Here is a 26,994-nt window from a genome sequence, read left to right as displayed (position 1 = left end):
CGCGGCCATCACGCGAGGCCGGGGATGCGCGGCCTACCCCGGACCGGCGGGAGGACGGCGGGAAGGAGGAGGGCGGCGGGCCGGGGAAAGGGCAGGGGCGAGGGAGCGGGAAGGGGAAGGGGAAGGGGAAGGGGAAGGGGAAGGGGAAGGGGAAGGGGAAGGGGAAGGGGAAGGGGAAGGGGAAGGGGAAGGGGAAGAAGCCCGGCGGCCGCGCGGCGCCGGCGGGCCCGAGGCCGCGGAGGGCCCGCGCTTACTCCGGCGTGGGGTGCTCCGGGTCGTAGAAATCCCCCATGGTGGGTGGGCGGGCGCGGGGCTCCGCAAGTGCCCCCAGGCCGGGGAGGCCCCGCTCGCCCCGTCGGGGCTCCTCACATGGTCCGGCGGGGCCCCCCCGCCACCCGCGCCCAGCCCGGCCCGGCCCCGCCGCGATCCGCCCCGGCCGCCGGCTCCTCCTCCCGCGGCACCGCGCAGCGCCGGGAGCGCTCCGGGAGCGGCCGCCGGTGCCCGCCGCACGCCGGCATCGCGCCCGCCTGTGCCGCCGGCGGCCGCGGCCCCGCCGCCGAGAGCGCGGCGGGCACCGGGAGCCGCCGCGGGGCCACCGCGACTTCCTTGGGGACGTACTAGGATCGTTCCAGGGATCGCCGGGGGCACGCCAGAATCAGCCGGGGTGGCACTGGGATCCCGCCGGGATCCAGGAAGGGGTCAGCGGGGCACACCGGGATCAGCCGCGGGACTGCCGGGATCTCCTCCAGGTCAGCCCTTATACCACCAGCATCTCCTCCAGGTCAGCCCTGCACCACCAGCATCTCCTCCAGGTCAGCCCTGCACCACCAGCATCTCCTCCAGGTCAGCCTTGCACCATCAGGATCTCTTCAAGGTGAGCGCTGCACCAGCAGCATCTCCTCCAGGTCAGCCCTGCACCACCAGCATCTCCTCCAGGTCAGAGCTGCACCACCAACATCTCCTCCAGGTCAGCCCTTGCACCACCAGCATCTCCTCCAGGTCAGCCCTGCACCACCAGCATCTCCTCCAGGTCAGCCCTGCACCACCAGGATCTCTTCAAGGTGAGCGCTGCACCAGCAGCATCTCCTCCAGGTCAGCACTGCCCCATCAGGATCTCCTCCAGGTCAGCCCTTGCACCACCAGCATCTCCTCCAGGTTAGCACTGCCCCATCAGGATCTCCTCCAGGTCAGCCCTTGCACCATCAGGATCTCCTCCAGGTCAGCCCTTGCACCACCAGGATCTCTTCAAGGTGAGCACTGCACCAGCAGCATCTCCTCCAGGTCAGCCCTGCATCACCAGCATCTCCTCCAGGTCAGCCCTTGCACCACCAGGATCTCCTCCAGGTCAGCCCTGCACCACCAGCATCTCCTCCAGGTCAGCACTGCCCCACCAGGATCTCCTCCAGGTCAGCCCTGCACCACCAGCATCTCCTCCAGGTCAGCCCTGCACCAACAGCATCTCCTCCAGGTCAGCCTTGCACCATCAGGATCTCTTCAAGGTGAGCGCTGCACCACCAGGATCTCCTCCAGGTCAGCCCTTGCACCACCAGCATCTCCTCCAGGTCAGCCCTTGCACCACCAGCATCTCCTCCAGGTCAGCCCTGCACCACCAGCATCTCCTCCAGGTCAGCCCTGCACCACCAGGATCTCCTCCAGGTCAGCCCTTGCACCACCAGCATCTCCTCCAGGTCAGCCCTGCACCACCAGCATCTCCTCCAGGTCAGCCCTTGCACCACCAGCATCTCCTCAGGATCATGCCTGGGTCACTCCCAGGATCAGCCATCGGATCACTAAAATCTCCCCAGGATCACCAGGGCCACACCAGGTTCGGCCACGCTATTCCCGGGATCTCAGCGGGATTCCCCTGGGGCCACACCAGGACTGGCTGCAGGATCTCCTTGGGATCACCCATGGGATCCTCAGGATCTCACCAGGAGCACGTGGGAGATCACTGGGGCCGCACCCGGATCAGCTGCAGGACTGTTGGGATCACTCAGGGACAGGCAGGAATTTACCAGGATCTCTCAGCATCACACTGGGATCATCCCAGGAGCACCCCCAGGATCACACCTGGACACCAGCACCCCTTGGCACCAGATCCCTGGGGCTGTTCCAGGCCCCATTTCCCCTAAAAATCACTAAACCCCCTCTTTTTCCTTTCACAGGGCATTTCCCATCTTCCCAGTCCCTGGGAGAACTCCTCCATGGAATGGTGCCGGAGCACTTCAGGAGACCCAGCTGCTTCAGGAATCCTCCAAACCACAGTTACAGCTTCCAACATTAAGATTTCTGGGATTTTCCCAGATTTGGGGGAATGGTGTGGACAGGAAGGACTCACAGGGATAAAGTGGGAAGCAGAGGAGGGGTGGATATAGGGAAGGACACAGGAAGGTTTAGTTCCAGTCCTGTTGGAAGCATTTTCCTGGGAAATCCAGCCTGGCCTGAATTCCCAGCAGCTTTTGGAACCTCTGGGATCGGATCTTTACAAGGAAAAGGTGATTTCTGGGATGTTCTCCAATGCCCTCCCAGGGCCAGGTGCTGTTTTGGGGACAGAAGGAAGCTCCAACAGATCCAAGCAAACCGAGCACCGTGGATCCGTTCACTTTGCCAGTTCTCCATGGAACTGGGGCTGGCCTGGGGAAAATCTGGGATGCCTGAACTGGGGATGCTCCTGCCATGGCTGGTGCTGGTTTTGGCAGCTGGGGGCTGTTGGTTTGGGGCTTTCAGCATTCTCCCCTAGACCCCAAATCCCTCTGAGGGAGCTGGAGGGGCTCATCCTGGAGAAGAGGAGGCTCAGGGGGCACCTTGTGGCTCCTGCAATTCCTGGGAGGAAGGTTGGAGCCAGGAGGAGTTGGGCTCTGCTCCCAGGGAACAGGACAAGAGGGAACGGCCTCAAGGGCAGGTTCAGGTGGGATATTGGGAATGTTCCTCTTGGAAAAGGCTCTCCAGCCCTGGCCCAGCTGCGAGGGCAGGGGTGGAGTCCCCACTGCTGGAGGGATTTCAAAGCCCTGTGGACACGGGGACATGGTCAGGGTTGGTCTTGACAGTGCTGAGGAATGGTTGGACTTGACCTTGGAGGACTTTTCCAACCAAAACCATTCTGTGATTCCCCAGAAATCAATCTTTGTTTCATTCCCTTCTCCAGGCAGATCCAACAGGCCAATCCTTGACTTGTTGCTCCAATGGGAACAACAGGAGAGCCTGCTGCTCGAGCAGCAGGAAAGAGGGAATCAGGAGCAGCCTGGGTTATCCACAGCAACCTTTGTGCTGTAATCCTGCCTTTTCCAGAGGCTCAGGAAAACAAGTGGTGCTGCTGGAACTGCCTGGCTCGTGTCCTGTCCAAACAGCGGCATCGATTCCCACTTAGAACTCCCTGCCTGCCCAAAGGTTGCGTGGTTCACTTTTCCTGCTGTTTATTTTTACAAATCGATGGTGGATGCGAGCAGGAGGCACTTCCTGAGGTGGCATTCCTTCGGGAATGCTGGGATCCAGGCTACGTGAGGGGCAGGAAGGACAGGGCTTTCTTCTTCCCAGCATCCGGGACCAGTCCGGGTTTCCTGTGGATTTTCCGGAGGGCCGCCATGGTCCTGTTGAAGGTTTGCTGGGAACAGGGAACACAAAGGGATCACACTGAGCTCAGAGCACAGTTCTCACCTTTAAAAGCTTTTTTCCTGAAAAATAAAACCAAATGCCTTCTCAGACTTTCCAAGTGGTGCTGGAAAGAGCTGGGAAAATCCCCATTACACCAGCATTGCTCTGCTGAGAGCAAATCCCAAGGAGGGGACAGGAATCCCTAGGAAGTTCTCCAAGGGCACTGAAAAGATGTTGAGATGTTTTCATGGAATCCCAGAATTATTTCAGTTGGACCTTAAGGCTTATCCCAATCCACCCCATTCCATGGACAGAGACAACTTCCACTGTCCCAGGCTGCTCCAGACCAAATCCAGCCTGGCTTTGGACACTCCAAGGAATCCAGGGGCAGCCACAGCTTCTCTGGGAACTCCATCCCAGCCCCTCCCCACCAGGAGTTCCTTCCCATATCCCACCCATCCCTGCCCTCTGGCACTGGGGACCATTCCCTGTGTCCTGTCCCTCCATCCCTTGTCCTTCTCCAGCTCTTTAGGCCCTGGAAGGGCTCCGAGTTCTCTCTGGAGCCTTCTCCAGGCTGAACATTCCCAGCTCTCTCTGGGTGAATTTGTTCTGACAGGGCTTGGAGCACCCTGGGATAGTGGAAGTTGTCCCTGCCCATGGCAGGGGCTGGATGATCTGAAGGTCTCTTCCATCCCAATCCATTCTGGGGTTCTCCCAGGCCCAGCTGGGGTTACCTTTTGATCTGTCTTCATCCTGGCCCTGTAGAAGGACACGGAGCCCGGGCAGTCCGGCAGCGCCGTCTCCTGCACCCGCTCAAACTTGTCCTGCACGTCTTCATCCTGCCAGGGAAAAGCATTCCCCACTCCATGTGCAAAACACACACCTGGAGACCTGGGACAAGGATCCCCTTTGCTGCAGCAAGCACCAACTCAGCCAGGAAAACCCTGAAAGTGAGAAGTTTCCCTTTCCACACCTCGGAGGAGCAGCTTTGGGCAAAAACCTGCAAGGGTTGGGATTTTCCCACAGGAAAAAATATTCCCAGCTCTCCCAGCCTGGCTCCAGCCCTGGGCCCTGCTCTGGGTCTCTCCAGCAGCTTCAAGTCCTTGTGCTGTTGGATCCAGGGCTGGGGCTGCTCTGCAGGTGGGGTCTCACCTCGGAGGTGCAGAATTCCCCCCTTGTGGTCACGCTTTTTTTTAGATGCAAGAATTCTGGGAAATGGGAATTTAACAGAATTTCAGGATGAGAAAAGACCCAGATCCCCACAGTGGCTCATACCACAGGACTGGTACTGACCAGTGCCACAAGAGTTTGGCTGCAAACCTGTGATCCCACAGGCTGGGAATCCAAACATCCCTGCAGTCCCAGGCACTTTGCCCAGTTCCTGATATTCCACAGATACCCAGGTGCTCAGTCACTGTCCTGATTTAGCCTCCAGACAGTGAAGGGAATGTGACAGCAGGATGTGGCTCCAGATATTCCCTTTGTGCCTCGTTCCTTCTCCTCCTTCTCCTTTTTCTCCTCCTCCTCCTTCCACAGGCTCCCTCATTCCCTCACCACACCACACGTGGCTCCCGAGGAGAATCAGCAGAGCTCTGGGATAACTCACCAGGCACATGACTCTCCTTAAGGGAACCATTCCAGGTCTGATGTTCCCACCAGGCTCCAGAGCTTTCTTCACATCTTTAGGGAGATGGACGTTTTCGTTGTACCAGATCTCAAACTCTGCAAAGCAAAGAGGGGCAATTAATGGCTGTAATTAATAACCCAAAAGACAGCATGGAGTGCTTGTCCCTATGGATCAGGCAGGATCTCAGTGCTCTTTAAACCCTCAGACAAAAGCTCAGAACTGCAGGATTTGGAGTTTAAATGATTGGAAAAGTGAATTTAAGGAGGCTGTTGGCTGTGCTGAGGTGGCCAGGAGGTGGTGGCCAGCTCTGGGGACAGTCCCCTGGCCATGAGAAGGCACTAGTCCTGCAGCCCCCAGAATCTCTTTGGAATGAGCAGCACGGCTGGGGCTCGGATTTCAAACCCACACACTCAGGCACAGCCATTTGCCATCCCATAATAGGCAGTGAGAACACACAGAAGGTGGGAATCACGTCCTTATTAATCCTGGGAATTTCCCACTCCTGATGTGGGTGAGCCCTGGATGTCTGAACAAACAGCAAACATCTGGAGCACCCAGAAATGCCAGACCTGGATCCCACAGAAAGCAGTGGCACAGCTGTGATTGGGGCCTGTTTATCCCTGGAATGATGGGAATGATTATCCCATTCCTTCCAGCCTGGGATGCTCTGATGGATCCAAGCTGCCCCCTGGCAAATGTTGCCATGTGCACAGCATCCAAATGTTTGGAAATCTGGAATTCCTACAGGGTCCAGCTTCCCTTAGAGGGGCAAATCCAGGGATACTGCAGGGGCAGTTTGAATGCACAGATTTCCATGTGGAGCCCAGCAGGAATTTGCAGGGATTTCCCAGGCAGAGCTGTGGCCAAGCTGCTTTTCCTGATGAGGCTGCAACTCTGGAAGCTGTAAATCACACAGGGACAGAGGAAATATTGGGAATCCAGAAGCAAAGCCCTATCCCAGGGCAATTCCTTAACCAGCAGCTCTATGAAATAAAATCAAGGATGAGATGTGAGGTCAGCAGTGTAAGATTCCTTGTAGGAGGCTTTTTTCCCCATGTAGGGGTGGGATCAAGAAGTAGAGGGATGTTATCTGGAAGAGAGGATCTGCAGCAATTCAAGGTTAGGTCAGAAAACCCCACCTGATTATGGATAAAATCCATTCTGGACAACAGAGAGTGATAATTTGGCAAGGGGCTGGAGGGACAGGACACAGGGAATGGCTTCCACTGCCAGAGGGCAGGGATGGATGGGAGATTGGGAATTGGGAATTCCTGGCTGGGAGGGTGGGCAGGCCCTGGCACAGGGTGCCCAGAGGAGCTGTGGCTGCCCTTGGATCCCTGGCAGTGCCCAAGGCCAGGCTGGACAGGGCTTGGAGCAACCTGGGACAGTAGGAGGGGATTGGAACTGGATAAGCTTTAAGTTCCCTTCCAATCCAAACCATTCTGGGATTCCATGATGTTTGGGAGTGCTCCAGTCTGGATTTGTCCCAGCTGAGCTGGAGGGTGCTGAGCCCTGGTGCTCTGTACCTGAGATGAGCCTTTTCCTGCACTTATCCAGGAGCTGCTGGCAGTACTGGATCTCTGCCTTCAGGTCCTGCAGCTCGGTAAAGCCAGCCCTGTGCTCCTCCTTCAGCCCCTTCAGCTTCAGGATGAGGGAGAACTCCTCCTCATCGATGATCACCTGTCCTTTCTCATCCATGTATTCTCCTGGAGAGGGAGAAAAGGAAGGGAAGGTCCTTGTGAGGGTGGAGAGCAGGGACAGGGCTCTGCAGATGTGACACCTGATGGAGGCTCTGACTTGGCTTTCAGGGGAAAAATTCCTGGGATTGTTTAGATGGGATATTGGGAAGCAATTCCTGCCTGGGAGGCTTGGGAGGCACAGGTTGCCAGAAGCTGTGGCTGTCCCTGGATCCCTGGAAGTGCCCAAGGCCAGGTTGGATTTGGTTTGGAGCACCCTGGGACAGTGGAAGGTGTCCCTGCTCATGGCAGAGGTGGAGTGGGAATGTCCTTAACAACCCTTCCAGCCCAAACCATTCTGGAATTCTATGACCACCCAAAACTGCTCTGGAACCTGGAAATCACATAGGGATGGAGGAAATATTGTGAATCCAGGGGCAAAGCCCTATCTGGGGGTAATTCCTTAACCAGCACCTCTAGTAAATTAAATCAAGGATGAGACCCAGATGAGACCTCGAAGCCCAGAGGTCCATCCCCTGTCCCGTGCTGCCTCCTCACCCTCCTGCCTCCTCTTCTGCTTCTGAGCCTCCAGAGCCTCCTTGACTGCCTCCATCTGCTGCTTGAGGCTGTTGATCTCCTGTACCACAGCATGGCTTCTCTTCTTCCTGGCTATGAGGATTCTCTTGTTGTCCCTGAAGATCCGGTGGATCTCCTGTCCAGTCGCCTTCTTAAACAGCTCAAAGGCCTCTTGCTTGGACACAGGGGGCCTGGAAGCAGACACAGACACAGAGCTCACTGTGCCCTGCCCTGCAGCTTGGAAAAGCTCTGCAAATTCTTCGAGTCCAAGCATCCCCCAGCACTGCCAAGGCCACCCCTGACCCATGTCCCCAAGTGCCACATCCACATGGATGTTAAATCCATCCAGGGATGGGGAACCACCACTGCCCTGGGCAGCTGAGCCAGGGTTGGAGAGCCTTTTCCAGGAGGAACATTCCCAAAATCCACCCTGACCTCCCCTGGCCCAGCCTGAGGCTGTTCCCTCTCCTCCTGTCCCTGTTCCCCAGGCTGTCCCCTCCTGTCAGGAGCTGTGCAGAGCCACAAGGTCCCCCCTGATCCCCCTTTTCTCCAGGCTGAGCCCCTTCCCAGCTCCCTCAGCCACTCCTGGGGCTCCAGCCCCTTCCCCAGCTCCATTCCCTGCCCTGGATATGCTCAGTGTGGTGAGGGGCCCAGAACTCCACTCAGGATTTGAGGTGTGGCCACCCCAGTCCTTGGGAATAGCCACAGCTGAGGTCTGATGGGGTTTCAGTGGGTTCCTTTGGGGTCCCTGGCACTGTTCCCATGCCAGCCCCAACACCCACTGTCCCCCAGGCTGCTCCCAGAATAAAGTTCTTCACCCTGACACCATATTCCTCAGGAGATGCCTCACAACTGAGTATTCCCTGGAAAGCTGGCCTTTCATGGGTTGGATTGTCACCAAAATCATGGATATTGTCCCTCCCTATTGTTAAACAAATGCCTTTGCTCTGCCCATGCTGCATTCCCAGCAGGATCAGCCCCCTCTGGAGCCAAACCCCCGCAGCCCCAAGCACTGGCCAGCTCCACAACACTGCTGCCATGCCTTGCAAGTCCTGCATGTTTTCCAAATCAGAATTCCAAGTGCCATTCCTGACTTTTCTGTGAAATGGCTTTGATGCCAGCATGTCCCTGTGAACACCTGGTGTTATTCCAATATGAGCCACCCCAGGCAAAAAAAGGAGAATGTCACATTCCACAGATACTCCTGGAGAGCAGGATGGGTTTGGGAGAAACAGAAAACCATGGAATGATTTGGGTTGGAAGGGACCTTAAAGCTCCAAGGCAGGTACCCAGAGGGCTCCACATTCCTCACTCCCAACTCCAGCTCCTGCCTTCCCTGGGTGCCCTCTTAAGGGCATTTTCCAGCTGCTCCAGGGCTGTGTGAGCTGGCACGGGGCTGTAAACAACAGCTCCTGGGCAGAGTGCCACAGCTCAGCTCCCAGCTGCTGGAATTGCTCTGGGATGTGCCTCCTGCAGCTGCAGCAGCCTGTCCTGCCAGCCCTGGGAACATCAGAGGGACACAAATCCTGTGTGGAGGGCATGGAAACACAGTGAGGAGCTCCAGGAAGGAATTCTGCAACAATTCACTGCTCTGCTGGAACCCACAAAGCACAAATCCTGGGCTGATCCTGGGCAGCAGGAGTGGGGGATTGTGCCCCTCTGCCCCTCAGGTGAGACCCACCTGCAGAGCTGCCCCAAATCCAGCAGCACAAGGACCTGGAGCTGCTGAGAGATCCAGGGGAGCCCCCAGAGCTGCTCCAGGGCTGGGAGAGCTGGGAATGTTCACCTGGAGAAGCTCCAGGGAGAGCTCAGAGCCCCTGGCAGGGCCTGAAGGGGCTCCAGGAGAGCTGGAGAGGCACTGGGGACAAGGATGGAGGGACAGGACACAGGGAATGGCTCCCACTGCCAGAGGGCAGGGATGGATGGGAGATTGGGAATTGGGAATTCCTGGCTGGGATGGAATTCCCAGAGCAGCTGTGGCTGCCCCTGGATCCCTGGAAGTGCCCAAGGCCAGACTGGAGCAACCTGGGACAGTGGGAAGTGTCCCAGCCCATGGCAGGGGGTGGAAAGGGATGATCCTAAATTCCCTTCCAACCCAAGCCAGCCTGGAATTCCATGATTCTTTTGCTCCATTTCCATTTCTGGCTGCATGTGAGGTCTCCCTGCAGTTTTCCCACTCACCAAAGGGATGCTACAGCTTTTAGAGATTAAAGAATTAAATGAATTAAAATAAAATAAAATAAAAATTAAATAAGTGAAGTTTTTAAATATTCAAGTGGGCAGGGCAGAGCTGGAAGCAGAGATGACCCCCACCATCACCATGTGGAGTTCAGGGTGTTCCCACCAACACTCTTGCCCTGTATTCCCTGCAAATCCCCAGATCTCTCCCCTTTGCCTTGGAGCTGCACTCAGGGAACACAATCCAGTGTAAAACACCCTCTGGAAAAAGGGATTTACTCCCTCCCAGGGAAAACCTACCTGAGGTTCTGGGAATCCTCCGAAGATGGGATTGTGGGCTCTTCATCACTGTCCTGGTCAGCTCCTTCCTCTTCCTCTTCCTCTTCCAGCTCTATGGTGGGTGTTTTGGATTGTGAGGATTCATCCTGATTTGTCTCAGGAGGAGGGCTCCTAGAGCTTTCCTTCCTGACAGGGGGAAAAACACAAACCAGATTCATTAATTCCTTCACCAGAGGCATCTGGAACCAAAACACGCTGAGGGTTTGGCTTTGCTGAGTTCCAAACTGATCTGAGGCAGCTTCTACCAAAGTTTCCAGGGAAACACCCACTGACAAGGAATAAAACCAGCCTTGTTCCCACAAATCCTTCATCCTCAGAGTACTGTGGGATACAGGCCAGGCTGGAGGAGCTCTCCTGAGAAGGGTCTCAAGGACAGCAGCCCCACCCTGCCCAGCTTTGGGCACAGCTGGACAAAGGCTGAGCCTCTCCAAAAGAAATCCCCAAGGATTTGATCCAAGCCCACTTTCAAAGCAAGCCGGGCTCCCTGCTCCTTTCCCTCCACAAACCCCTCCAGCTTAAACTGCAGGGAATAGAAACAGAATCATCATGGAATCATGGAATGGGTTTAGTTGGGACCTTAAAACCCATCCCAATCCACCCCTGCCATGGCAGGGACACCTCCCACTGTCCCAGGCTGCTCCCAACCCTGTCCAGCCTGGCCTTGGGCACTGCCAGGGATCCAGGGCAGCCACAGCTGCTCTGAGCACCCTGTGCCAGGGCCTGCCCACCCTGCCAGGGGATTTCTTCCTAAGGAATGGTGTGAGCAGGAGAGTGGGATTTGGATCACAGGCAGAGGAGTGTTTGCCACATCTCCTGGAGGCTCCCTAAAACCAGAACAGCACAGCAGAGCCCAGGGGTCACATGGACACCAAAGCCTTGGTGGTTCTTCTACTCCCTCCATGAGGGCTTTGGGGAAATGTCGGGGAGGAACCAAGCAGGGTTTACTTCTGTAAATTGAAGGCTCTTCCTCTGCTCAGGACTGGCTGGCTCCCCCTTCCCTCCCCAAATCTCTTCTGCTCCTCTGGCAGCTCCCTCCATTCCCTCCTCCATGGGCTGCACATTCCTGCCTGAGCAGGGCTGGGTCCTGCACTTGGGCCACCACAAGGATTGGGGACAACAGCTGGGACAGGAGGGGGACAGGAGGTGCCAGAGAACAGGGACAGAACAAGGGGAAACACTTCAGGTTGGATATTGGGAATATTCCTTCCCCAAAAAGGCTCTCCAGCCCTGGAACAGCTGCCCAGGGCAGTGGTAGAGTCTCCATCCCTGGAGGGACATAAATCCCTGTGAATGTGGCACTTGGGGACGTGGTCAGGGGTAGCCCTGGCAGTGCTGGAAAAATGGTTGGACTGAATGGTCTTGGAGGGCTTTTCCAATCTTGACAATTCCATGATTATCAGAGGTAAAGGAGAGGGGTGTGAGTGCTCAACTCACTCATCATCCTTCTTGGCTTCCCTCTTCCCACGAGGAATGGGGGATGTAGGAGGACTTCCAATCTCCAGAGTCCCTGCATCATCCTCCTGCTCCAAATCCTCGTCCTTATCAGTTCTTCCTTCCTGGAAACACAAATGTCCCATTTGTGCACACCATGGAAGCACAGAAACATGGAAACACAAGGGAAGATCCATTTGTGCACACCATGGAACACAGAAAGATGGAAACACAAAGGAATATCCATTTGTGCACACCATGGAAGCACAGAAACATGGAAACTCAAGGGAATATCCATTTGTGCACACCATAGAAACACAGAAACATGGAAACACAGAGGAATATCCCATTTGTGCACACCATAGAAACACAGAAACATGGAAACACAGAGGAATATCCCATTTGTGCACACCATAGAAGCACAGAAACATGGAAACACAAAGGAATATCCATTTGTGCACACCATGGAAGCACAGAAACATGGAAACACAAGGGAAGATCCATTTGTGCAAACCATGGGAACACAGAAACATGGAAACACAAAGGAATATTCCATTTGTGCACACCATGGAAGCACAGAAACATGGAAACACAAAGGAATATCCATTTGTGCACACCATGGAACACAGAAACATGGAAACACAAAGGAAGATCCATTTGTGCACACCATGGAAGCACAGAAACATGGAAACACAGAGGAATATCCCATTTGTGCACACCATGGAAGCACAGAAACATGGAAACACAGAGGAATATCCCATTTGTGCACACCATGGAAGCACAGAAACATGGAAACTCAAGGGAATATCCATTTGTGCACACCATGGAAGCACAGAAACATGGAAACACAAAGGAATATCCCATTTGTGCACACCATGGAAGCTGTCCAGGCCTCACCCAGCAGCTCCTCCATCCCCTGGAACAGCCTAATATGGGAATTAAAAAGTCTCTGAGAGCCCACAGGAGGATTTATGGATTCAGTGGGATTTATACACTTGGCTCCAGACATTATAAGGATTAAAAAAGGAATCTCAGCAGAGGCAGGACCTCACCTTCTCCAACCCAGTGACACACAAGTCACTTTGGAGATTGCATTGTACAGGACATTAAGGAGGCGTTAAAGTGAAAGGGGCACTGTTTAAATGGTATTTTGGGAAGCAATTTCTGCCTGGGATGGTGGCAAGGCCTTGGAATGGAATTCCCAGAGCAGCTGTGCCTGCCCCTGGATGTGCACAAGGTTGGATTTGGTTTGGAGCAACCTGGGACAGTGGGAGTTGTCCCTGCCCATGGGATGGGATGATCTTTAATGTTCCTTCCAACCCAAACCTTTCTGGGATTCTAATTCCCATTTCATGAATTATTCTGTGCAGATAAAGGGCCCAATGAATCCCTCTGCTGCCAGGAATTCCTCTTTGTTCATGGTGCATCTCTGCTCTGGACGCATTTGATGACAAACTCACCCCAGTGACATTTCTGAGTTTGATTTCCACAAGGAAAAATCTGCTTTATACAATTCCCATTTGGGCAGCAAAGGAGCCAGCTCTCAGGTGGATTCTGGGCCAGGACAAGCACCAGGCATTACCATGTCCTCCTGCTCCTTCTCCAAACGCAGATCAAAACTAGAACTGGACCCAGACTCAATCATGTATCTCAGCCCGTACTTGCTCCAGAGCCTGCTCTCCACTTCTTCCTCCTGTTGGCTGAGAAAAAACCAGCCCTTTAGGAACCTTTCCCACCTGTGATTCTTGCCAAAGCCACATTCCCAAACAAAAACCCCTTTTACCTGTGGTTTTATCCCTCAACACCCACCCTAGGCTTCCCATGATAACCTTTGTCCACTCCCTTCCTCTCCTTTCCCATGATATTCCTTTAGGGATCTTTAATATTAAAGCTTTTTGATGCTTATTTTAAAACTTTCCAGGACCTTTTAATGGTCCACATCAAACCATACTAGCTCTGCTCAGTCCCATCCCCTTGTTTGAACCTTTAATCCGGGTTGGAGGGGGCTTGGAGCAGCCTGGGATAGTGGGAGGTGTCCCTGCCCATGGAATGGGATGATCCTTAAGGTTCTTCCCAGCCCAAACCACTCTGAGATCTCTGGACTTACTTTAAAATCGCTTTGAACTGTCTAAACACCTCCTGGATTTGCCTGACATTCACAATCTGAGGAAGAGAGGTACAAAGCCATCAATTTTGGTATTAATTATATAAAGGAGTTCCAAATAAATCTGTTTAAAGGGTTTTATGATTAAGGAAAAGTCTCCTGGAGATGCCAAACCAGCAAAAATTGAATGAAAACAAAAAAACAGACTTAACAAAGCAAAAAGTAATTAAATTACAATTCTGTACTGGGTTTAGGGTGAAAAACAGCCTCTTCAAAAGACATTGTCACTGCTCCTCTCTTGGAGGAAAAGAGGATGGAATCAGGGTTTAAGTCTTTTTTTTATTACTTACATCTATTTCCTCAATTACTCCTCTGAGGTATTTCTGGACTTGGGATTTGATTTCTGCTCTCTGGGCTGTAGTCAGTGGGTTGTAACTCATCAAGGAATTATCTGTCTAAAAAAAAATATTGGAAAATTGAGAATCAGGGAGTTACAAACAGCTGAGGGAGCTGGTGAGAACAACAGGGACAAAGCTTTGGGCAGGTCCTGTCGTGGTGGGATAACGAGTGACAGCTTTAAACTAAAAGAGGGGGGATTCAGGATGGATTTTAGGCAGGAATTCCTGGCTGGGAGGGTGGGCATGCCCTGGCACAGGGTGCCCAGAGCAGCTGTGGCTGCCCCTGGATCCCTGAAGTGTCATGGACAGGGCTGGGAGCAGCCTGGGACAGTGGGAGGTGTCCCTGCCATGGCAGGGGGTGGAACTGGATGGGCTTTAAGGCCCCTTCCAACCCAAACCCTTCTGGAATTCTGTGATTCCACTGGTCTGGCAAACACCTGGAATTGCTGTGCCCATTTCTACTTGGGATTGTCATCACCTGACTTGGTAGGAGATGGGATTTGGGAGCAATAAACCAAGAGAAGAGCTTCAGGACTTTGGGATAAAGCCAAACTTCACCTCCAGTGGCTGGGGATTGAAATTCCAACTCCATCCCTCTGGCCTTCAGAGGTTTCCCTGAGCCTCAGAGGATGATGCTGGGAAAAGAGGGAAGGACACAACCCCACTGGACAACGAGTTCACTGCTCCTCACCAAGGTGTTCTGCATGATCAGCTCTTGCTTCAGGAGCTGGATCTCCTCCTCCAGAACCTTCACTGATGCCTAGCAGGGATAAAAAGGTTGAGCAAACCATTAAATTATATTGGAAGAAAAACAAACTTGCTAAAAGCAGCACTGGAGAATATCCCAGCTGGATCCCAGCTCCCTCAGGGAATCAGTGGGTTTGGAAATCAGTTTGATTTTCCTTTGATGAGCTCCCTATAGGAGAGTTTCTGCTGGGTCCTGCCTGCAGAACCTGCTCAAGCCATCTCTGCTTTTTAATGGGATGATTTCCTGGTCTGGAATTGCAGGGACCATCAAATTCCAGGATCTGGAATGTTATTATGTGGGAATCCAGATTTTCCCTCTGGCTGCCCTGGAAGGTCTGGGACCCTGGCAGGGTCAGGAACCCCCTGGATAGAGCCCCCAGAGACACTGTCTGTGATCTCTGTCCATGGAAAAGAGTTTTCAGTCTTACAGGATCAATTACCAGCTCTGAGTGTTTGATATCAGTAATAATTATGTGTGGCACAGGTGCAAAAGTCAAATTTTAGGATTCTAGATGAGGGGTCCAAAGGGGACAAGATGGAGGAAATTGGGTGTGCCTTGTCCTTTTTCTCCTTCTTCATGCCCTCCATGTCTCACTGTGGTGTCGGCATTTTTCTGTTGTTCAGGCTGGGGACACACTGTCCAACGTAGGTGACAGATATTGGCACGTTCTTGTAAATCCAGCCCAGGGAGTTTCTGGTATTGAATGTTTGTCACATCCCACTGAGGGCAGAGCCCCACACGCTGCCCTGCAGGACAGAGCTGGGCAGGGCAGCAGAACATGTTAGAGATCAACAGAATAAACAACCTGGAAACCAGCACAGACCAATTATGGCTTCTGCTTTGGCAGCGGGGCTGACAGACAGAGACTTTTACAATCTCAGAATCATCAATAGCACAAATTCCAGCATTATCCTGGAAGCCAAGCATTGTGCAGGCCTCACCTCTGCCCTGAACTCAGCAGCTCTGACAATAACTGGGACAAAGGGGAAACTTTTCTTTGCTGGATTTGACTGGATTTCTCCATACCATAGAATATCTTCAAGAATTCACTTTTTAAAATGTCTTTCCAGAAAGGTGAGCACAAAAATCTTGGGATTCAGGGAGAAGTGGGCACTGAGCTGCTTTGCATGACCTCTGGAGCAGCAAACCACAAAGCTTCCTTTCAATATCAGCTCCTCCAGTTTGGGTTTCACTCTGAAAATGCACTCTAATATCCTGTGATCCCTTCCTTTAAAGGATTTCCTTAATTACCCAAGTTTTCTAATTGTGGAGAAGCTGTTCTGTTACCAGCAGCAACAGGGATAAAGATGCAGGAGGAGTGGAGATGATTTCCCTCCATCCCAGGAGAATAATTCACCATAAAACCTCTCTGTCGAGAGCTGAATCTCATCAGAAAAATGTGGGATATACAGAAGAAAGAATTCCCAGGAAGAAGTGACCACTTGCATGGTTGTGCCTTAGATAAACCAGGGAACTACAATTAAAAACCTATAAAAAGGTTTAATATTGATCCATTTTATCACCCACCTAAAATCAGCAGTGTCAGCTTGGCTGAGGAAAGGTTATTTATGAAACTACCTGATTTTCTTCAGGTTTTTCAGGTTCTTCTCCTAAATATTAATGATAAAATTATAAATTCCCCTTCCTTACCTCCTGGTAGAAGGGCCCGTTGGGGACAGGCTCTGCTGTCACCCAGTTCATCCTGGTGGCAAAGCGGAGGGAGGACAGCTGCAAAACAAAGGTTTAAAATAAATAAAAATAGGATACTTCCATAAATATCATTTTCCTAATCTTTCTACTTAATTCTGTCAGACCCTAAAGCAGAAAAGATATAAAATCTGTAAATTGTTCCAGGTGATTCCTCCCTGTTTGCCACGGATCCAGCTCACACAGGGGGAATTTCACCCATTTGATCATTTACAAATTATTAGGTTAAAAAATTTAGGTTTAAAAATAACCTCTGGGAGGTTCTCTCCTCATTCCTGCTCCAGCAGGGAGCCAGCTCAGCTCTGCTGTGAAGTGGACCAATTCCAGGGAGTCCATGAGGGGATTTCCAATGGAAACACATTAAATAATAGTAGTAATAATAGTAATAATAATAGTAATAATGATAGTAATAGTAATAGTAATAGTAATAGTAATAAAAATAGCAATAATAAAAAGTAGTAATAATAGTAATAGTAATAATAATAGTAATAGTAATAATAATAATAATAATTATTCAATAATATTATTTCAATATTAATAATGATATATTCTTAATATAGTCATATTATATAATAATATATTATTACATTATTAGTATATTATTATATATTATATATTGTTAATAGTAATAACAATATTTAATATTACAATTATATTAATAATTAATATATTATTATTAATTATAAATTAGAAATTATACTTAATAACTATATTAATAATTAATATATTATTATATATTCAGTATCAATAACAATATCACAGTATATTATTATATAATAATGTTAATGTTAATAATAATAACAACAACAATAACAATAATAACAACAACAAAACAACAACAACAACAACAACAACAATAATAATAATAATAATAATAATAATAATAATAATAATAATAATAATAATAATAATATAGTATCTCTCCAGTGAGCTTCAATCCAAGCAGCTCCTGCTCTGCTCCAGGCTCTCATCTGACAGGAACTTGGATTTGAGCCCTGAACCAGGATTGGATTCTGCAGGAATTCTCCAACTCACCGTCTCTTCCACGTGCTCAGCTTCCCCATAGATGTTTGTCACCAGGACAGTGTTGCATTTTCCCCCTGGGAAAAAAAAAGTAATAAAAATAAAGGTAATAATATCATTTTGGGTGATTTTTTATGTTGTTGTTGTTATTTCCTTTCCTGCAGCGTGTTTTATTACGTGCTGATTAAAATACAGGAGAGACAAAAATGGACTTGTATATTTTTTTAACAAGGTTTCTCAAGGATAAATTCTTTAATTAAGAAATGATACTTAAGTTAGTTTTATTTTTAACTTGTGATTCGTAATGCGGATTTTTAAAATTTAATTACATAATATTATTTAAACTTGTGAAGGAGAAAATAAAGAAGGATTAGCTTTTGTCTTAAAACTTTTATCTTGTTTTATATATATTTATATATTTATTCTATAGTTTATAATATATATTATAACATATATATTTATATATATTTATATATTTGTATATTTGTATGTTTATATATTTACATATTTTTATATAAATACATTTCTATATTTCTATATATATTTATATATTTATATATTTATATATTTATATATTTATATATTTATATATTTATATATTTTAAAACTTTAAACTTTAAGTTTTCGACTATGTGATATTACACACTTATTTAAATTATGTACATATAATTTTAGTTTTATTATTTAATTTTTGGAAAGTTTTTTCTATGGTTTTAGGTTAAATGCAATGTTTTCTTGGGGATCAGTGTCTGTTAACAAAGAAAATCTAAAATTTTTAGCAACAAGGGCTCCAACAGAATTCCAGATTGGTTTGGGGTGGAAGGGATTTAGGGATCATGCAGTGCCACCCCTGCCATGGCAGGGACACCTTCCCTGCTCCAGGCTGCTCCAAACCCTGCCCAGCCTTGGACACTTCCAGGGAACACCCACAGCTCCTCTGGAATTCCAGCCCAGCCAGGAATTCCTTCCCAATATCCCACCCAAGGCTTCTTTCAGTGTAAAGAAGCACGAAGGACACACCAGAGTGAAACTGTTCCTCCAAAGGGCACAGGAATGGGCACAGAGTGACTAAAAAGGTGAAGTTTGTGTCTCGTGGGAATAAAAACTCTGAGTCCCAGGTGTTGGTAAAGATTCTGTTTCTCAGGATGCCCCTGGATCCCTGGAAATGTCCAAGATTGGACACTTGGATCACCCTGGGACAGTGGGAAGTGTCCCTGCCATGGCAGAGGAGGAATGGATGATCCTTAAGATCCCTTCCAAGCCAAACCATTCCAGCATTCCCTGATAAAAAATGACCTTAGGACTTGCCGTGCCCATGGAAAGAGCAGCTTTGCAGGAGCTGTGGGCACTCCCAGTGTTGGAACTCAAAATGTCCCTCAGACACTTTTAGAGGTTCCAGGCCTTGCACAGAAGCATTTGAGACCCTGGCAGGCAGCTGCAAACAGCTGTGATTTTGAGTTTGAGCCATGGGATGAGTTACCAACTTTGGAGGTGGAACAAGCACTCACAAAGGGTTAGATGGGATAGTAAAAGTAGTTACAAAACAGAGGGAAATTTTTTAGTATTGTACAGGGGGGTTTTAGCACCTGTCCAGGGGGTTTTTACTTTGTACATGGGGGTCAGCAGTTCTAAGATGGAGGAAAGTGGGCTGATCCTGTTCTTCCTCCTTCTTCTTCCTCACCTCCATGTTCTTGGTGATGTTGGCACTCACAGATTGGTTTAGAGTAGAAAAGCACTTTGTAATATAGGTAGTAGGTATTGGGGAAAACTGTAAACATGGAAACGTAATATATCATATAAAAGATAGCAGCAGCCCTGGGTGGGGAGGGAGAAGAAGACACAGACAGAGAGGATGTCAGGGTGTGTGTGTGCCTCTGCCTTAATACTGAGCAAACCACAGCAGCCAGAGAAGAAAATCTTTTAGATAATTTGCAATAAATTGCCTTGAGACCGAACAGCAAGAGCCTGCGCAGTTTTTCTTTGGAAGCACGGCTTGGAGGAGGAATTTCACCACCACATGGGACCCCAGAGCAAGGCTGGGATTCCCACATCCCAGCTCTTACCCAGCGAGTCCTTGAGGACGTGGGTGAGTTTGCTCTGCCTGAAGGGGACGTGGTCCCTCTTGGGATCGGCCAGGGCGATCACCAGCTGCTCCAGGAACGACAGGGACTTGTTGATGTAGGAGGCTTCCACCCTCACCTGGCCCTCGGACTGCAGTGGGGGCAGGAGGAAACAGCTCTGGTCACACACAGGACAGGGAGGCTTCCTCAGCAGGGCTGATGTCGTTTTGATTTTGGACGTCACAGAATCAGGGAAATGCTGAGGTTGGTTGGAAAAAGCTCTTGGATTGGCCCAACCATTCCCCCAGCACTGCCAAGGCCACCCCTGACCATGTCCCCTATGCCACATCCACATGGATGTCACATCCCTCCAGCGATGGGAGCTCCACCATGCCCTGGGCAGCTGGGCCAGAGTTGGAGAGCCCTCTCCAGGAAGGAATATTCCCAAAATCCAACCTGAACCTCTCCCTGAAGCCATTTCCCCCTGTCCCTGTTCCCTGGAGCACAGCCCAACCCCTCCACTGTCCCCTCCTGTCAGGAGCTCTGCAGAGCCACAGGGTCCCCCCTGATCCCCCTTTTCTCCAGGCTGAGCCCCTTCCCAGCTCCCTCAGCCCCTCCTGGTGCTCCAGACCCTTCCCAGCTCTGTTCCCTGCCCTGTTTTGACAAAGGGACCCAAAGGAACCTGAGGAGCTCCCACCACTCACCCCTGTCTTGCTCAGTCTCTCAGACCCTGCCAGGTCAATGAAGGTGATTTTAGATTTAAGGCATTTGTGATTGGTGTAATCTCTGGAACGACACTGAGGGAGAGGGGAAGAGAAACTGCACTTAGGGGCAGGCAAAACTGAAAACCAGGAAAAAACAGGCTGCAAAGTTCCCCTTGGATCCCTAGAAAGTCATTTCAATCCATAGGAACAGGGCAGGAGCTCTCACCTCAATGTATATGGTGAAGATGCAGTGGGATCTGGAGGAATTCTTATTCAGGCTGTGCTCTGATATCACTCTGTTGGTCTCACCCTGCCAACGAAAAGAAAATTCCAGGCTCAGCTCATGGAATTGTGGCTTTTTGAGGATAAGCAGGCAATATCTCTGTGGCTCTTTCCATTTCCTGATGACTGGAAAAGCAAAGAGCTCCCCAAGCTTCAAATGGCACTGAAAATTCCCACAGGTGTGATGGGCATGGATCTGAACCTCTGCCAGGAACACAAAGGGATGTTGGAAGGAGCCTTAAAGTCCATCCCACCCAACCCCCTGGGGCAGGGACACCTCCCACTGCCCCAGGCTGCTCCAAGCCCTGTCCTGCCTGGCCTTGGGCACTGCCAGGGATCCAGGGGCAGCCACAGCTGCTCTGGCAATTCCATCCCAGCCCCTCCCCACCCTCCCAGCCAGGAATTCCTAATTCCCAATCTCCCATCCATCCCTGCCCTCTGGCAGTGGGAGCCATTCCCTGTGTCCTGTCCCTCCATCCCTTGTCCCCAGTCCCTCTCCAGCTCTCCTGGAGCCCCTCCATGCCCTGCCAGGGGCTCTGAGCTCTCCCTGGAGCTTCTCCTCTCCAGGGGAACATTCCCAGCTCTCCCAGCTATCATCACCCTCCTTCTGCTCTTTAAAAAGAAGAGGAAGCTCCTGCACATTCCAGAGCTCAGGACACCACTGGGTCATTAAAAAGGCCAGAGAAATATTTTAAGGGCAGCAGATGGTTCTGGGTGAGATCCACCTCCTGCAGCCAGATCCAATTCTTTATCCCTTTTTTCCTCACCAACTGAAGCATCATCCATGAGGAAAAGATGCTGATCCCTGTAATCAAAGTCCCCTCACAAACCTCTCACCCTGAACAGCTGTGGTGTGAGTTCCAACAGCACCACGATCACCTCATCTTTTCTTGGAGCATCTTCCAGAATCCCTGAACCAGGGACATTTTCCCTGAGACCAAGAGTTTCCAGTTTTTCTCCCCACCACCAAGACGGGTTCAATGGCTGAACTTCCTCCCACCATCTCAGCCACCCACTCCTGCTTTTCCACCTCCTCCTTCAGCCAGCAGCCACAACCACGGGATTAAAAGGAATATTTGGGTTGTCTTGCCTCAAAAAGGAGATGCAGGCCCTCCTCCTCGTGGCTGACAGGGTGGATGGAGAGCCCCTTGACATAAACCCCCTGAGGACCATCCATGACCGCCAGCTGGTTCTCCTTGCACCCCCGGCCCAGCGCCGGCGCCAGCAGGTCAAACAAGGCCTCGTTGTAGATCTCCAGGTAGGAAATTCGGACAGTCACCATGATATTGAGGAATTCTGCAGCTGATTTGAAGATCTGCACCAAGACAAAGGGTTCGTGTCCATTCGCAGGGAGAGTTTTCAGTTATTTGTGGCTTTTCGGAGAAGATATTTGGGTGGATGTTGATGTAAGATATAAACGGGTGTGGTATAAGGAGATGTAAGATATAAACAGAGAAGATGTAAAATATGTCTTAAGATATAAAAAGAAGATATAAAGATATGAAAATATATAAAGGTACATAGATATAAAGATATATAAAGATATATGAAGATACAAAAAGATATATATATTAAAAGCGACTGTGGGCAAAGAGTTGCTGGAAATTCCTTCTGGCCTTGTCCTGCTTGGAAATCTAAGAATGTGAAATGAGAAGGGTATAAAATATAATTAGGTATCAAATACAAATAAATACATTGAGGTGTGTACAAGACATCAATTTCTGTAATATAGAGATATTGACGGAGAAATAGCTCTGAACCGCTCCAGGAGTGTGTGGGGCTAAATCTGAGCTCTGAGGGCTCAGCTTGGATTTGGATTTAATGATCAATTTAATGAGAAGCATTAATGAGAAGATTTAATGAGAAGCATAGAATTCTGGAATGGTTTGGGTTGGAAGGGACCTAAAAACCTATCCCATTCCACCCCCTGCCATGGCAGGGACACCTCCCACTGTCCCAGGCTGCTCCCAGCCCTGTCCAGCCTGGCCTTGGGCACTGCCAGCTGCTCTGGGCACCCTGTGCCAGTGTCTCTGTGCCTTAGAGGTGTTTTTAAATGATTTTATGATCAGTTTTTAACCTGATTTCACACAACGACAGTTTGGAAACACCTCTTTTGAAGGCTTGGCGACATTAGGGGAGCAGCAAGACCTCAAACAGGAACTAAAGGGGAACAAGCTCTGAAAATGACAATAAAACTCCCTTATTCTGTAACCATCATCTCTGGGGTAAAATGAAGGGGAAAAAAACACATTCATTGTGTTCAAACACTTTTCTGTCAGCAAGGGGTGATAGAAGAGTGCTCCTTGGTGTTTCTCCCTCCTCTTTTCCCAGGCAGCTGCAGTCAGTACCTGCTGGATAGCTCTGGGGATGATCCCTCTGTTCCTGTACTCAGAGGCTGTTCCTGTCATGGTGTAAGTTTTGCCAGCTCCAGTTTGCCCATAGCACATGATGGTGCCTAAAAAGAAAAAATCCAAAAACAAAAGCATAAACTCGGGAGGGAGCCTCCAACAGAACAGCAAATGGCTCTCTGCTCAAATCCAACCTCTTGGTGTGATCAAAAGAATAATAATTGCAATAAATCACCACTGTAGCCCTGCAAAGCTCTGGACACCAAGCCCTTTGCCACGGTCTCATAAACCATTTCCTGGGAAGTGTTGTGGAGGAGCCCATCCAGCTTGAAGGACCAGTCAGTCTGAGAGTTATTCACAGCTCCTCCCCTGGGACTCTTCTGGATGTAGATTTCGATGCTCTGCAAGCCAAAAAGAGAGGGAGATCAACTCAAAAGCCCTGAGGGTTTTCAGCAGTTCGGGACCTGGGGTTAAATAGAAAAGGGAGCACAAATAACAAGAGTTATTTCACTGTTCTAGATGTCCTGAAAGTATCTGGTAATGCTCTCAAATTTCTGGTGACAAATATGCTAAATAAAAGGAAATGTGGTTAAGCTCATCTGTTCAACTTTCAGCGATTTTGTGCCTCAGGGAAATTAATTAAGGAAGAGAAGGCAAAGGGAGGAATTTGCATAAGAGGGGATGGAAATAGACTGTGCCAATTTGTGGTTAGCACTGGGAAATCCTCATGGATCAGCCAGCCTCAGTCCTTTGGAGGCTTTTCCTGGTGATTGTACCACAGGAATTGTGTTTTCCGTCCTCACACTCTGCTGTGACAAAACCACTGCCAAGCAGGAACACAAAAACCAGCACCCCCAGAGCATTATCCATGGCCTCAAGGGATGGGAAAAATCCTGGTTTTCCATTGGAAAAGCTGGAGCCAAACTCCAAACCTTTCCCACCTGCAGTTTCTTTGACTCTACCTTGTTGTCTGAGCCAAGCCTGATCATATCTTGGGCAAAATGAGCTGTTGGCTTGACCCGTACGAATGCCAGGACTCGCTTTGGTGCTCTAAGGAGAGAGGAAAAACAAGGAAAAGAATCCCTGAAATTTACATTATTTCTCAGCAAAAGGTGAGGATGAGGAGTCAGAATTCAAAGTGAAACATTGGCAATTATTTGCTGCAGCTTTTATTCCCCATGAAAAGCACTGCGGGCAAAGAGTTGCTGAAAATTCCTTCCAGCCTGGTCCTGTTGGAAATCTTGAGGATGTGGAAGAAGAAAAGTCAAAATGATTCTGGTTTCCTGAAGTGCTGCACAACACCAGTTTTCTTCCTCTCAGCCTTGGGAAGCAAAATCTTTGCAGGAATGGGAGAGGGATTTTTCTTTTGTCACGGGCAGAGTTTTAATTTTAAAAATAATCTAAATTCCCAGTGAACAGCTGATTTTCAATTTGTTGGAGGAAAATATCCACAGGCTGGAGGATCTGCTGAGTAAAACCCCCACGAGGAAGCTCCAGCTGCTAAAGCCCCTTGCACTGAGGATTTTTAAATCCCTGGAAATGTGTAAATCCCACATTTTTCCTCAAACCCTTCCTGCAGACAGCCCATGCTCAACAATTGTGGAATAAGCAGTGACAACTTCTGGTTTGGGAGAAAATCTTTGGGATTTCTGGTGCCTCCAGGATGTTTGGGACCTCTCATACTTGAGCTGCTGTAAAATGAATTGTGGGGGTTGGAGCTGAGCCAGGATTTGTTGGGTTGAAAGCAGGGTGTCAGGAACAAAGTTCCCCAGGCAACAAAATTAAAAACCACAAAAAACCTGGTTTTCCTGCTTGTAAAAAAAATCTCCATGACCTTAACAAAAAAGACTTCTCCCCCTAAATAAACTTTTAAAAAAAGATTATTCGAAAATAATAAACTAACTAAAAAATTTAGGGATAATTTCTTTACATTATCAGTAAAAAAAAAAAAAAAAAAAAAAAAAGGGGAGGGAAGAGAGCTATTCTGAAAGGTTTATTTTAATTCTCACTAATTTTTTTCCTTTTAATCACTATTAATAAAATTTTCTTTGTACCCTTTTGAAAGTTTTAAATCTATTTTACCTTTCTCCTAATCCTATCTCACAGTAAAAAATAAATACACTAGGAATTAACCAACACTAAAACCCACCCCACACTCATCAACACATCAATTTAAAAATTTTAGAATTTAAAAATATCATAACTGGACAAATCTAAAGCCCTGCACGTGGGAACATTTGGGGGATACCTGTGTCTTTTACCCTTGGGCTCTGTGTCAGAGAGCAGGAGGGAAATGATGCTCTCCTCGTCCTGGTCCTCATCCTGCTCCTGCTCTTGGTCTTTCTCCTGCTCCTTCTCCTGTTCCTGCTGCTGGGATTTCACAAAGAACACAGAAATTTGTCCAAAAAAAAACCAAAAAAAACCAAAAAAAAAAAAAAAAAACCCAAACCCATTGTTGGAGCAGTTGGGAATCATTTCTCCAAAGCAAGAAAGCAGAAGAGAAAGGAGGAAGGGAAAGGAGGAAGGGAAGGTTTTTTTGGAAAAACTCCACTAGGAATCAGAGAGAGGACAAATTGTAAAAAAGTGACATTTTCCTTGCTGCAACAGCGCCCTTTGTGGGGCTTTGCACAGCTGGGGAGAGCAGCGATCATTGCTGGGAGTGGCTCTTAACACCGGGGGATGGAATTCCCAGAGAAGCTGTGGCTGCCCTGGATCCCTGGCAGTGCCCAAGGCCAGGTTGGAGCAGCCTGGGGCAGTGCGAGGTGTCCCTGCTGTCAGAATCTGTGCTATGGATGATTTTGAGATTGTAAAAAGTCTCTGTCATTCTGCCCCGTTGCTAAAGAAGAAACCATAATTCGTCTGTGCTGGTTTTCAAGGTTGTTTATTCTGTTTATCTCTACCATGTTCTGCTGCCCTGGCAGGTCTGGGACCCTGGCAGGGGTTAGGAGCCCCCCTGGACAGAGCCCCCAGAGACACTGTCTGTGATCTCTGTCCATGGAAAAGAGTTTTCAATCTTACAGGATCAATTACCAACTCTGAGGGTTTGATATCAGTAATAATTAAGTGTGGCACGGCTGCAAAAGTCAAATTTTAGGATTCTAGATGAAGGGTCCAAAGGGCACAAGATGGAGGAAATTGGGTGTGCCTTGTCCTTTTTCTCCTTCTTCATGCCCTCCATGTCTCACTGTGGTGTTGGCATTTTTCTGTTGGTTCAGGCTGGGGACACACTGTCCAACGTAGGTGACAGATATTGGCACGTTCTTGTAAATGCAGCCCAGGGAGTTTCTGGTATTGAATGTTTGTCACATCCCACTGAGGGCAGAGCCCCACACGCTGCCCTGCAGGACAGAGCTGGGCAGGGCAGCAGAACATGTGAGAGATAAACAGAATAAACAACCTGGAAACAGCACAGACCAATTATGGCTTCTGCTTTGGCAGCGGGGCTGACAGACAGAGACTTTCTACCATCTCAGAATCATCAGTAACTCCAACACCTGCCATGGCACTGGGTGGGTTTTAAGGTCCCTTCCCACCCGAAGCACCCCAGGATCTGGCAGGAATTACCGCTGGTTCAATCTCTGCTTTGGATGCAGAACTTTCAGTCTTTTCCAGCCCCTCGGAGCTCTCCTGCTCCTCTTCCTCCTGCCAGGGAAAAACAGCCCCAGTCCCAGGTGAAAAACACAGGGGATGACCCACACATCTCCACAGCCTTGCGAGCAGGAGGCTCTCCTTCCCACAGGTCAGATTTTGGGAGGACTTTGGGGAAAACCCATCAGGAAGGGCTGGGAGCTGTCCGGGGAAGCTGGGGCTGCCCATGGATCCCGGCAGTGTCCCCGGCCAGGCTGGACATGCGGCTGGGAGCACCCTGGGCAGAGGGTGGAATTGGATGATCCTAAAGGATCCCCAACTGCATCACGCCGTGTTTTCCTCCAGCGCACCTCCCGAGGCGCCACGCCCGCGGGGATGGGGGCGATGCCTGGGGGCTGATGAGGGGCTGGTGCGGGGATACGACCTCCGATCACCCCCTGAGGAGGCGAGGGTGACCCCATCGGGCATCCCCTGGGCTCTGCCCCACCTGCGACCCCACTTGAGACAATTCCGGCGCGGCGTCCGGGGTCGCCATGGCAGCGCCCACTTCCGGGTTCTCTATGGCAACGGCCACTTCCGCTCCCTCCCGGAAGTGGCCCCCGCGGACGGCGGCC

General features: G+C 49.8%; 3 protein-coding genes across 10 annotated transcripts in view; 1 reads left to right on the top strand and 2 right to left on the bottom strand.

Moving 5' to 3' along the window:
• Window positions 1–407, bottom strand: part of SETD2 (SET domain containing 2, histone lysine methyltransferase) — a 50,522-nt gene extending 50,115 nt beyond the window's left edge. Inside the window, exon 1 of the mRNA XM_077789996.2 lies at window positions 255–407. Within this exon, the coding sequence (XP_077646122.2) occupies window positions 255–292 (38 nt within the window). The 5' untranslated portion in view covers window positions 293–407. The remainder of the gene's footprint in view (window positions 1–254) is intronic.
• On the top strand, window positions 291–3,701 carry LOC146768088 (uncharacterized). The gene is made up of 2 exons (XM_085574130.1): window positions 291–749; window positions 782–3,701. The coding sequence occupies exons 1-2, from the start codon at window positions 291–293 to the stop codon at window positions 2,282–2,284; spliced, it is 1,962 nt and encodes a 653-aa protein (XP_085430256.1). The 3' UTR covers window positions 2,285–3,701.
• Window positions 3,401–26,961, bottom strand: KIF9 (kinesin family member 9). 8 transcript variants are annotated; one of them, XM_085572898.1, is made up of 23 exons: window positions 26,868–26,961; window positions 26,357–26,434; window positions 25,041–25,162; window positions 23,755–23,842; window positions 23,028–23,193; window positions 22,793–22,899; window positions 21,535–21,759; window positions 20,389–20,472; window positions 20,163–20,255; window positions 19,462–19,717; window positions 17,411–17,475; window positions 16,319–16,396; window positions 14,612–14,680; window positions 13,873–13,977; window positions 13,526–13,581; window positions 13,001–13,118; window positions 11,422–11,543; window positions 9,949–10,113; window positions 7,453–7,661; window positions 6,745–6,924; window positions 5,198–5,313; window positions 4,326–4,430; window positions 3,401–3,601 (listed from the first exon to the last, which is right to left on the bottom strand). In XM_085572898.1, exons 1-23 carry the CDS (start codon window positions 26,913–26,915, stop codon window positions 3,494–3,496), a joined length of 2,763 nt encoding a protein of 920 aa, XP_085429024.1. In that variant the 5' UTR covers window positions 26,916–26,961; the 3' UTR covers window positions 3,401–3,493. The 8 variants fall into 8 exon arrangements, with proteins under 8 accessions (XP_085429024.1, XP_085429028.1, XP_085429025.1 ...); XM_085572902.1 differs by having other exon boundaries at window positions 19,462–19,609; XM_085572899.1 differs by having other exon boundaries at window positions 25,041–25,159.
• Window positions 26,962–26,994: the final 33 nt, after the last annotated feature.

Source organism: Lonchura striata, chromosome 2 (genome assembly GCF_050655825.1).
Source record: "Lonchura striata isolate lonStrDom1 chromosome 2, ASM5065582v1, whole genome shotgun sequence".
Classification (NCBI taxonomy): domain Eukaryota; kingdom Metazoa; phylum Chordata; class Aves; order Passeriformes; family Estrildidae; genus Lonchura; species Lonchura striata.
The sequence above is the reverse complement of the archived record's forward strand: the minus strand, read 5'-3'. Positions and strand labels throughout refer to the sequence as shown.